General features: G+C 34.8%; 2 protein-coding genes across 3 annotated transcripts; one reads left to right on the top strand and one right to left on the bottom strand.

Annotated features, from left to right (window-relative positions):
* Window positions 1–959: 959 nt before the first annotated feature.
* Window positions 960–4,570, bottom strand: LOC130968311 (geranylgeranyl transferase type-2 subunit beta 1-like). 2 transcript variants are annotated; one of them, XR_009081581.1, is made up of 10 exons: window positions 4,331–4,570; window positions 3,274–3,339; window positions 2,988–3,138; window positions 2,779–2,895; window positions 2,417–2,483; window positions 2,180–2,328; window positions 1,866–1,999; window positions 1,678–1,786; window positions 1,494–1,569; window positions 960–1,256 (listed from the first exon to the last, which is right to left on the bottom strand). XR_009081581.1 is itself a non-coding variant. In XM_057893504.1 (10 exons), the coding sequence occupies exons 2-10, from the start codon at window positions 3,325–3,327 to the stop codon at window positions 1,162–1,164; spliced, it is 942 nt and encodes a 313-aa protein (XP_057749487.1). In that variant the 5' UTR covers window positions 3,328–3,339; window positions 4,331–4,568; the 3' UTR covers window positions 960–1,161. The 2 variants fall into 2 exon arrangements, 1 of the variants encoding a protein (XP_057749487.1); XM_057893504.1 differs by having other exon boundaries at window positions 1,678–1,776; window positions 4,331–4,568.
* Window positions 4,571–4,616: 46 nt separating this feature from the next.
* Window positions 4,617–12,416, top strand: LOC130968310 (uncharacterized). Its single transcript, XM_057893503.1, has 16 exons — window positions 4,617–5,100; window positions 5,209–5,310; window positions 5,409–5,475; window positions 5,838–6,019; window positions 6,797–7,045; window positions 7,377–7,460; window positions 7,569–7,616; window positions 7,705–7,769; window positions 8,511–8,559; window positions 8,692–8,950; window positions 9,748–9,869; window positions 10,355–10,435; window positions 10,568–10,642; window positions 11,206–11,393; window positions 11,491–11,641; window positions 11,876–12,416. Exons 1-16 carry the CDS (start codon window positions 4,714–4,716, stop codon window positions 12,071–12,073), a joined length of 2,307 nt encoding a protein of 768 aa, XP_057749486.1. The 5' UTR covers window positions 4,617–4,713; the 3' UTR covers window positions 12,074–12,416.
* Window positions 12,417–12,461: the final 45 nt, after the last annotated feature.

The following is a 12,461-nucleotide window of genomic DNA, read 5'->3' as shown; positions in this document are numbered from 1 at the left end:
ATCAAATCAAAACCTAATTGAGGGGAGAACTTGAGGTATTAAAATTCTTCAATTTCGGGTTGATTTGATCTAATTTCATAAATTAATCATGTTAATAGTCAATTAGGACTACTAGGTATGTGTTGTGATGTTACTTAATGTCTTGTATCAACAAATTCTGATGCTATTAGCAATGTAAGTCCCAAAAGGACTAACATGACTAATTTAAAATCTTTGAAGTATGAATTTGATTAAAAAATTCTTTTGAAAACCAAAATTTTTTTTGGGGATTAATTTAAAGAATGAGTGATCTTTCAGAGACTAATTTGATAATTTACTCAATTTTTTATTATGATATTTTTAATATATATTGTATTTAATTAATTTATATTTTAATTGAATAATAATAATAGTAATTTTTTTAATTTTTTTCTTAAAGATAATTGGGTGATTTTTATATGTAATCATATGTTTAGAAATGCTGATGTGTCATTATTAGAAAAAAATAAGATGGTTAAATTTTATAGTACAAACTACAAAAAATTAGTATTAACTTTTATAAATTGAAAAATAAAAGAAAGAATATGAGAATATTCATATAATTTACTATTTTATTTATTAGTTTTTTTAATTTGGACCATCAAAGTCTTCAATATTCTTTTCCCCACCCAAGACAAAACCTCCTTTTTTCTTTTCTTGTTGTCTGGAGCTGATACAACAACAGTGGCTATCCGAGTTCAATTACTTTTCTGTCTCATAATTAAATTTTAATTCTATATCGAGTTAATTTAAATTTTAATTTGAATACTCCATGAACATATCTGGTATCTAATAGGTAAATATACATACAATTCCTAACGTGTCTAAGAATAATGTATCTATTTGCAGGCTGGCATAATTCTAGGTCCTAATAATATATTTCTCGGTTGCTAATTGCTATATATCCAAAATTGTAGTCTCATATAACAGAAGTATGAAAATAATTTAAGATTTAAAAATCTATTGCAATGTCAAAACTTTGCAGTAATTTTATCAGAAGATGCGTACATGTTATCAAAAGGAGATATAAAGGGTAATCACAAATCTGATGATGTTCAAGTAAGAGGGGAAATAACACTATATCAACTGCCAAAAGCGAGTCTTAAGACTCGTTACTGAACAGTAGTTGAACTTCCAAGTCCTTTATTTTTTAAAGAAAATCCGATTTACAACATCAACAGGTAAAGCATAAGCTGGATCTATTGGTTTTAGGCCGGGATATTCAAGTAGTGAAAGCCCTGCAACAACAAAACAAAACTTTAGCATCCCAAGTTTACTGTAAGAAGGGACTACTAATACTAAGCAGGGAGGACAAGAAATACCTAGTTTACCTACTAAACTCTCCTGTCTTTTCTTTTCTCTTCATTTTTTGAAAAATAATTAAAATATCATATTGTATATACAAGTCTAATATGATTAATTAAGAAGCTGACAACGGAATATGAAAAAGGGGGAGAAGACAGGAGGTAAACTACCAGCTACCCCAAAGTAGGTATGGAAGACATCCACAGCATCATCTGGCCTGTCTGAAATTCCACCTTTTTCCTTGTCCTTGAAGTTTCAACACAATATTTCAGAAATACTAACCTTGCAACTATCAAAATAGAAAAAGCAAGAGCATTTTTATTAATAAACACACAACGCGTCAGATAAACTAACCTGACAGTCTAAGATAAATTTTATAAGTTTCTCACTACTGATCCAGTGAACCCTATCGATCATGATCAGGCTAGAAAGAACCCACCATGAATAGCAGACCTGGGATGATCTAAAATCTTGTAAAATAGGCTGAGAGAGATATTAAGAGCACAAGAGCATTAAATCTACACTTGAAAACATATGCTTACATCAGGGAGTTTCTCAGGACGCCCATTCAGACCTCCAGATTTAACTTGTCGCTCACATAACCACCAACCAAGTAAGTCCTTGTTAACCAGATCTAATGACCCCGTAAGAGCGAGAGCTCCCACACAACAGAAAACTGACAATGAGAAAAACAATATGTTACAAGGATGCTTCAACGATACAACAAACTCATTCTATTTTTCAAAATTCAGAATATAGAAAAACTAAAGCAGGCATATAAACCATTCATTCACCAGTACAAATAATTGTTGTAGGTTCTGCCATTTATATTGTAAATATAAGTGATATAACGTACTTTGGCCAGCATGAGATTCCCCACCCGGTGTGCAACCAAAACCACCATCCATATTTTTGCAACTTATAATGTAATTCACAGCCTTTTCCACATTGATTTTATCCAAGCGATGTATTATTGAAAGACAACAGATAGCAATATAGGAGAACCTAAAACAAAAAATTCAGTGGTCGTTTGTCAAAAAGACAGTAATGTCATACATGCACACCAATCAGAAAGATATCTTGTTTGAAATACCGTGTATCAACTTCACCCCACATATCTCCTGAAAAAGATCCATCTTCATTTTGCAGGCCAACAATATCTGACAAAAATATTAAGAAACACAAGATAGAGACCTACACTTTAATAGTTAGTGCGTATTTTATTAACTGATCTTACGTTTGAAGATTTTAATAACTAATCAATCAAACTCAATCAAACTTGACAACCCAAAACTAACTTTAATTTTCTTTTTTTCCATATCAAGCAAGAATTATGACTGATTTTTTCTTTTTTATTTTATTTTATAATTATGGACATCATCTCTTGCATCACAGCTAAAAATCCTTGTGAATCCAAAACCTTCAAAGTTGGCCACTATGTATGTCAAAGGATACAATTTGTCACCTTATCTGCATCAATAAGATCCATCTTGTCAAAGAGAGCCAACACCTGCACTGCACTCAGTGTATACAAGATGTGTGGGTCATGTCCAACATTTCCGCCAAATCCCCCTGCATTAATGTATCTCAGGTGTTTTAATGTCAGTAGGGTCCAACAAAATTAGAATTTTGATAGCAAGGGAACAAATAAAACATTGAACAACCTGAATCATGCTGACAACTCATTACCCATGAAACAACCTCATTAACATCCACAACGTCAAGCTTTCCCATCAAATCCAGAGCAGTCAAACCCCAGTATGCCCCGTTCATTCTTAGATGCTCCATCACCACAGATTCAAAATCATCTTTTCTCTGGAAACCAAGAAAAGAATGTGACAACGAGCTATCAAACACCAAGCATTGCAGCATAAAAGACAAATGATCCACTGAAGTTGATCTCTTTTTTATTCTTTTCTTTTATAGACAATATATAAACGGGAAGCATACCTTTTCAACTGATAATATATATTTCACGTGCTTGTCAGTAACCAGCTCTCCCATCTTGAAAGTAAACTATCCAACATCAAAATTAGAAATATCAGAATCAAAGGTTTAAGGTATCTACCAATGACCAAACCCATAAGCCCTTTCTTTTTAAGGGAGGTTTCATAAATATAAAATGTATCAATACAACAATATATAAAAGTTATTTTGTTTATTTATTTAATTTACATTTTCCCGTGATTTTGCTTTATTTTTCTTTTTCATTTTTTTCCAAGAAAATTTCCAAATATCTTTAAGAAATCATCCTTATTTTAATTTAAGAAAGAAATTGCAACAAAGTAGCACATCCAAACGCATTGATATTTTCCCTTGGTTCCTTTCCTTTAACTTCTACCAGAGCCCGAGACATGAGGAACAACAAGTGGAATGGGAAATTCCCAAATGGCAGGCTTGTGATTCATTTAGGCAAGGCCTGTATTATCTCCATAACCAATCTCATACACCAGATTTTAGTTCAAACTTCAAAATAAATAAATAAGCACAATGAAGCACTAAAAGGAGGCTGAGGAACAGGAACAACAAAGTACAAAGAAGACGACTTAGACTTTAGGGGGGGCATCAAGCAAGCCATAATTTAGAATGCCCTCTTTTAGCAATTTGCGGATGTACTGTGTAGTTAGTTTTCTTCTCCTCTAGTAAGACCAACACCAAAACTTTCCATCAAAACTCATACCATAGCCATGAATGAAACATTGCAAACAGTAACCATAACCACAAGTCTTAAAAAAAAAAGAAGCAGCAAGAAACGCAAAATGAAGCAGAATGGCAAAGTCAAACCCACACACAACTTTTGTCAAACACCTGCAGTTCACCATCCATTGCTATACAAAACAAACCAAACCAAGCTGAGCACGTAAAGCTAGCATAATCCAAAAGATAAAAAGTTAACGGCAACAACTAAATCGAGCACTAAAAACAAACAATTGCAGCAATTTCAGCACAACAATCAGCTGAAAGAAAATAATAAAAATAATAATGCAAGAAGAGTAAAATGACTGACTGTTCGTGTTGGATGAGAAGGCAGATCGTGGATCAGTGAAGGGAGAGGCGCTATCCCTGCTTCGCTGCCGGTGTTAGTCACCGAAAGTGGTTTATTTGTTAAACTCGAAGATCAAGCGGTGGTGCCCAGTGATAGAAGGGAGTGATGTTCTCGTTCAGAATACGAAAGGAAAAGAGGGGGCAGTGAGGAGAAAGGAGCAAGTAGCAAATTAGATAAATTGGATAAAGAAAAAGAAAGAATTTAAGGGGTTGAAAAGTAATTTCATTAAAGAAATCCTGCTCAGACAAGTAAAACGGCAAAGCTGTCTCTCTGATAACAGTTGAGTGTACCCTGCTAAAACCCCAGTTTGAGGCAGGGAAAAAACAAGGAAGAAGAAGAAGAAAATGGGATCGAAGGTGAAGAAGAGCGGTGCAGCAGCAACAGAGGATCTTCTAGAAACCCTAGGTGACTTCACTAGTAAAGAAAATTGGGACAAGTTCTTCACTATTCGAGGCACCAACGACCCTTTCGAGTGGTACGCTGAGTGGCCCTACCTCCGAGACCCGCTCCTCTCCCACCTCCCGCCGAATGTTGACGGCGGCGACGCCGCTCCTCAGCTGCTTATCCCCGGTTGCGGGAACTCCCGACTCTCCGAGCACCTCTATGACGCCGGATACACTGGACTCACCAACATTGACTTCTCCAAGGTCGTCATCTCCGACATGCTCCGCCGCAACGTCCGCCTCCGCCCTCACATGCGGTGGCGCGTCATGGACATGACCAACATGCAGGTGCGTGTCAACTGCTCGCTTTTCGAGTTCAAAGCCGAAGCAGCCCTTCGGGTTTTGAGTTATCTGATTCCTGCGTGGTTTTCATTTTTTTTAAATGCTGGTATGCAGCTTGAAGACGAAAGTTTTGATGCAGTTATTGATAAAGGTGGATTAGATGCTTTGATGGAGCCAGAGCTTGGCCCTAAGTTGGGAAATCAGTATCTCTCAGAGGTTTTTATGATTTCTTTGATCTATTCTAGTTATTATTGTGAAGAATAATATAGATTAATTAATTGGTCATGTGAACTTGTACTGATTCGTATTTCCAGGTAAAGAGAGTTTTGAAACCAGGGGGGAAATTTTTGTGCCTTACCTTGGCTGAATCTCATGTACTTGGTACGTTTCTGCAGTTTTTGTTACTCCATTTGTTTATTATGATAGTTAGAATATTTGGTTGACAAAGGTGACTAGTTCTGATGATAATAGTTCCTTTTGTGTGTGTTTTCCTTTTCTTTTCTGCATAATGCAAATCTCATATGAAAAAGAAACATGTTGATGCAGAAGCTATTTCGGCTCTAAGTTCATTTTGGATTCTTTGTAGTGAACTTGGACAAGGAGCTTTGTTACTGTGAACTGTGAAAGAAATGATCTTCTGGACCTTGTTTTGCGTTTTAACTTCATTTGATAATTTTTTTATATCTTTATGGGAAGAAATTGACCTGGTTGGTCTTGGAGGAAACTAATTCAGGCCTTTTCAGGTCTACTCTTTTCGAAGTTCCGCCTAGGATGGAAAATGAGTGTTGATTCCATACCTATGAAGTCTTCTAATAAATCTAGCCTTCAAACATTCATAGTTGTTGTGGAGAAAGAGCTGTCTACTTCAGTGCATCAGATTACATCGTTACTTCAGGATTCAACTCTTCATTGTAGTTCAAAACAGGTAAGATGCATGGCCTAATTCTGGTGTTTCGTTGGTGTGGATGCTTTTTTTAATGATGATTCATGGATGGTTAATGCAGCATTTGTTAGATGCACTAGATTATGCTGTAGCTTGACCTTTAATTGTAATGATTTTATAGGATAGCTAATCTGGTAGGTGAAGTTGTATGATCTGGATCAGGAAGGAGGAAAGAAAGAAAAGTGAGTAAGTGACTATGGGTACTACACGGTTGAGTTAATTAGGTCAAGAACTGGTATGGTACATTGGTACTATTTTTACTGTCATGAAACCACTCATCCCAAAAGCTTAAGCTGATAGGAGAAGGTAACATTAATGGTTATATCTCTAACATTCCCCCTCAAGCAAGAGCCTCTCTTTTGGGTTTGCTTGATTTTCTATTCTTTTTCACTTTTTGGGGTTCTCCAAGGATCGAACTCTTGACCTTTCGGACATAGAGCTCTGATACCATGTCATGAAACCACTCATCCCAAAAGCTTAAGCTGATAGGAGAAGGTAACATTAATGGTTATATCTCTAACAATTACAAACCAAGCCAACTAATATAGGAAGAGTCCAATGCCTAATTCAAGTTGGAGAAGGGATGAGTAAACAGAATGAAATTAGGGACAGCTCCTAAGATTGTTTTTCAGTTAGATAACTAATTAATTTATAATATATGCATGTTCTTAAAAAAATGTTTAATATATTTATATTAGATAGTGTATTTTACATCTGTTAATTTCTGGTGTTTACGCTATGCCTTCTCATTTGTGCAAGGCTTCTGGACTCCATGAAGCTCTAGAAAATGAAAATCAACTTCGTGAAAAATACACCAGTAGCTCTCATATATTATACTCTCCGGAAGATCTGCAAGGGGAACTGACAAAGCTTTCCCCAGGTCGACGATTTCAGCTAACTTTGGGTGGACAAGGGTGCTCTATTTTTACCTATCATGCTGTAGTTCTTGATGCTGAGGAACACTTTGACTCATTTACCTATCACTGTGGGGTTTTCATTGTGCCTAAGGTGTGTGTGTGAGCAGATTTCCCTTCCTGTTTTATGTGTTGTAGTTCCACCTGATTTCATATCAAGAATAAATTTTTCTTACCATATTAATATTAGCTCATGATTTTTTTACGATTTCCACTGGTTTTGTCATCTTCACTTCAGATTAATGTACAAGTTGTATTGACAACTTAATGAATGTGAAGGTATTGTCATGAGAAAGAATTGTGCTAATTACAAAATATTTGATGCTACACAGACATAAATAAATGCGTGCAATTTATCCAACTGCTCTACTATGTCAGGCAGTTATTCTTCTGCTTGCATTTCATAACCGAATGTGAAATTTCAGACACGTTCTCGTGAATGGCTTTTCTTTTCTGAAGAAGGACAGTGGATGGTGGTCAGAAGCTCAAAAGCAGCTCGTCTCATAATGGTATTATATTATTAGCAAACTAAAATTGCATTTTCAATGTTTTTCCATTCTTGATTATTTTGAAGATAATTTCATAACTGAAGCTTCTATGCAATCTTGAAACTATAGGTTTTGTTGGATACCAGCCATATAAAGGCCAGCATGGATGAGATTCAGGTAGACATCTTATTCTTCATGGGACATACCATTCTAATGAGTTAACTGTAATTCTTTTTACTAATATTGGCTTGTTATTCCTTTTCAGAAAGATTTGTCTCCGTTGGTTAAACAGTTGGCACCTGCAGAAAATGAGAATGGAGCTCAAATACCGTATGTAACTTATACCCAATTCCTTTATTTGTATCTCCCTTGGTTTTGGCCCATTTAATTTAAGTAACCACTATATTCTATTCAGGTGTTAATGTATGTATTCCCAAATATTTAAGCATGATATTTTGCTGTACGACAGCAAATAAGTTGTGCTTCTGGGGTGCTGCACTTATATAAATGCAAAAGTCAGGGAAGCTTTTAGAAGGCAGTTTATATCTTATATTCTAATCAGCCACATATGCTGTAACAAATGTTGACACTATTACTTGAAAGTTTAGAGGCAAGGGTATACCTTGTTCTGCTACAGAGATTCCATTGCAACATAAGATGATTAATTATGGTCTACTGTGATTATGATTTTTTTTTTTCAAAAAAAAAAATATAACCTGAAATGCCATATCGCCAGTCAGGTTTTGAGAAATTCTGATTAAATCTTCACATAAAGTTTCCGTTAGGAAAGGATTTGTGTTCAGTTTTCATCTTCCATGTCCTACACTTAGAGGGGAGGAAGCCATAATGTAACTTTTGAATATAATATGCATAAAGTAAGCAAATAGTTTCTAATATCATTATATACAGGGTTGGTACGGTAATGTTGGTACTGCTGGCTCTCTTACTATCCAGGGCAGTGTTTGTTTGTTATTAGTATTGGCTAAGCTATTTTTTAATGATGTGTAGCTCATCATTATATACTTGATGAGTCAACCTTTCTCATAAATTCTTGAATATATATCTCTACAGCTTCATGATGGCAAGTGAGGGTATCAAGGAACGAAGCATTGTTCATCAGGTTAGTAACAGCGTACATTATGTTATTTAAGTTGTGATTCCACTTTCTACATTGGTTTACATTATTGTAATGGTTTACTTGATTTGAAATGCCCACCATACATAATATCATCAATAATGATGTGTTTTGTAGGTCTCATCTTCGTTAACTGGATCAATTGTTGTTGAAGATGTAGTTTATGAAAATGTTGACAGTGAAGTCAGTAGTATTTTTCCATCTAGAGAGTTGGTGTTTCGTCGCCTTGTTTTTGAGAGAGCTGCAAATCTGGTGCAGTCTGAAGCTCTATTAAAAGATGAAAATTCATCTACCAAATTGGTTAGTGAGACAGAGAGGAAGAAAACCAACTCATCTTCTAAATCTAGGAAAAGTGGATCTCGGAGACAGAGTAGTGGTAAATATTTCCTATTTGTCTCCCATATCTTTTAAATCACAGTTCAATACATCATTGCTGATGCAACTCCCTTACATGATCTGCAACTAATTTGTCAAATCATGCTGTAATGCGTTCAAAATATCATGTTGTATTCATTATTGGCCTTTCTCTTAAAGTATTTTCTAGTTCAAAAGATGATTTGCAATGATAATTACCTCCCATTTTAGCCTTTAGGGTGTGTTTGGCAAAGCTGTAAAATTAGAATTATTTCAATAATAGCCTATTTATATAATCAATTTACGTGTTGATACATGTGCTGAAAATTGGGTTTGAGATAATTTATTTTGTTTGGATTGTACGAAAAAGTTGTTTTATGTGATAAAATTACAAAAAGGATATAGAATTATTATCTATATATAATATTTGAGTCAATTAGGAAAAAGCACAATAATCTGTGTGTAAAAAGATTTTTCAGAAAAAGAAACCCAGATATTAGCTTATGCTTTTTTCCCCCTCAAAAAATAGCTTCTCTTTTTCTTTTCTTCTTTTTTTTAATAAGCTTTTAAACACTTTCAAGAAACTCAGCCAAACATGTTGAAAATTTTATAACAATTTTTTTACCAAAATAAGTCTCTTTAGGGAGTTTCCAAACATAGTTGAATTTTCTTAGAACTGTTTTGTACCTACTTCCTATTATAAGAGAGCTGATTATACAATTTTAAATTATTCTGTTTGTTCAAATGAAATTGTCTAATATCTTCTGTTATTTATCGCTTTAATCCTGTGTTAATATACTATTTTAACTGATTGTGTAGAAGCAAGGAACCAGTTTGCAGTTTATCATGGCTATGCAGCTAGTTCCTATCATACAGGGATTATTTCAGGATTCATGCTAATATCTTCTTATATGGAAAGCATGACATCAAGTGGAAAAATGGTTCGTATTTCCCGTTTTAGTCTCGGAATATTACAAGAAGGGAACTCGAAAGTTGTAGATTTTTTTTGCAATCTTGAAATATATTTAACCAAGAATTCTTTATTTTCCTCATCCTTTTTTTTTTTTAATTTTCATTTATATTTTCAATTCCTTTAAATAATCAAATCATAAAACATTAAAAAAATTTTAACATATCATTGATAATTTGTATTGGGTGTCAAATCTCTAGTATGATGGTTGAAACCTGAAAGTATCTATTTTACTATTAGATTTACATTTATGAGGTGCATTGATGTTTGGCTTTTCGAGATCTTTGTATGATCAGTTATGCCTAGTAACTAATACAGAGTCACAATTTTTTTGAAGGTAATGCTAAGTAAATGCCAAATCTTTCTTCTTTTTTATTTTTGGCATTCGGTGATATAAAACTTTCCATTACTGTTCAATGTCCATTATTGCTGATATATGCAAATTCTATATCTCAGGTTAAAGCAGTAATAATAGGTCTTGGAGCAGGTTTACTTCCTATGTTTCTTCATGGATGTATCCCCTTTTTGGAAATGGAGGTAATTTTTTCCCCTAGTAATTAAGTGAGAAAATAAATTAGATTTCAGACCCAGTGCTTGCTTGTATGCAAGATGGTTTACTCTTATGATTTTATGTAATATCATATTCTCGATATTTATTTATATCTACAGGCAGTGGAGTTAGACCCCGCAATTTTAGATATTGCAAAGGACTATTTCGGTTTTGTAGAGGATAACCGCCTAAAGGTAGGTAACATACATATGCATCTCTCTCTTCTCAGGCTTCCGTTGAAACTTGAAATTATGAACCATTTGGAACTGTTTCTTTAAAGAATTGAGAAGCGACCGTAGCTAAGATTGATAGAGTCAAAATTGGGAGGACAAAAGAAGAAAATATCGGGAGGGGCTGTAACATAAATCTAACTCCAGCTGGAAGCAAAGAAGTAAAGTGAGATTGCTGATTTTCATAGAAGGAATTATCTACATGAAATAGTTAATGTTTTGAATTGAAGCTTTTTCTGTCCCTGCTTTGAATCATATGACTTCAACTGTTCTAAGTAGATATTTTGATCCTTGTATTTTGTTGGGTGTTGTTTTTTACACTAGGTTTTAGATATTTGATTTTAAACAAGCCAAGAATGACAAAAATGTGGTAATAGCTGATAAAGTAAAAGATTGGGGGGGGGGGGGGGGGGGGGGCTGTTGTCACGATGACTGACTGAAGTCTATATCACAACATAAGATTTTTTATGAGTCAATCTTGGGAATGGTGGTTAAAACTGTATTAAATCCCATTATGCTGGGTTCAGGTGCATGTAGCTGATGGAATCCAATTTGTCAGAGATTTTGCCAGTTCTGCAGCAGGTCAGATTCAAGAAAATGGCACTGATTCTGAATGTATTGAGTCCCCTTCCAATGGGAGTTCAACGTCTCATGCAAGTGTAGAGGCAAGGAAAGTGGATATAATTATTGTTGACGTTGACTCTTCAGACCCAAGGTGAATTTTTTTTAAGTTTTCGGCATATAGTTATTGTTGATATAGACACTCTCGTCTATGATTGAACAACTACTTATCCATTGCATATTGTGTGCAGCTCTGCAATGGCATGCCCTGCTCCAGATTTTGTTGAGGAGTCTTTTCTAGAGACTGTAAGGGATAAACTCTCAGATCAAGGTCTCTTTGTTGTCAATTTGGTCTCCCGGTCCCAAACGATAAAAGACATGGTTCGCTTGAAAATGAAAAAGGTGAAAGTAAATATTAGCATCCATATTGGTTTGGAGTGTGCTCTTTCTCCTCTAGCTTTGTATCTTTGTTTAATTTGTCACATATGCCTCATGCAGTGACAGCATTGTGTTAACATTTTTTTTGACGGTGTGTTTAGTATGCTTTTTAGAGTGATGTCTCCATCTTTTTGTTGGTTTATAGACTGATATCTCCATTTTTATTTATGTTTTTTGGTTCTTCTGTCTTTTATATAGGTTTTCGGCCACCTCTTTTGCCTCCAACTTGATGAGGATGTCAATGAGGTCCATTTTGCGCTCAAATCAGAATCATGTATTGAGGATAGTTCCTTTCCCGAAGCTTCTCTTAAACTTGATAAATTATTCAAGTTTAAACATCCAGAGATTGGCCAAAACATCATTAATGCGACAAAGAAGATCAGACGTTTGAAGTGATGACCAGCATCCTTTCCAGCTTGTCTCTGAGCAATGCACTCTGCAATCTTTATGGCTGTGAGGGCTTGCTTCGGAAAGGAAACTATTTTGCCATGCCAAAATGATCATGTGAGTAATATCAAGTCTTTGATCTTTGGATTGGGTTGTCTTGTACTCGTCAATGAGATACTTGTGTTAGAAGATGTATAAATTGCTTATAAAATTACACAACAATCAGAATGTATCAGAATTTTGAAGTGATAGAATGGGGTCAAAGTTGCTGATTAATATGACCTAAGAATAGAGTCATTGGTGGGTAAAAATTCTGTTTTGTTTGACCCCTACTTTGGGCATCTTCATATTTTTTTGAAAATAAATATTATAGTAGTGGGTTCTCCCCAAGAATAGC

Source organism: Arachis stenosperma, chromosome 3 (assembly GCF_014773155.1).
Source record: "Arachis stenosperma cultivar V10309 chromosome 3, arast.V10309.gnm1.PFL2, whole genome shotgun sequence".
In the NCBI taxonomy this organism is placed as follows: Eukaryota; Viridiplantae; Streptophyta; class Magnoliopsida; order Fabales; family Fabaceae; genus Arachis; species Arachis stenosperma.
The sequence above is the reverse complement of the archived record's forward strand: the minus strand, read 5'-3'. Positions and strand labels throughout refer to the sequence as shown.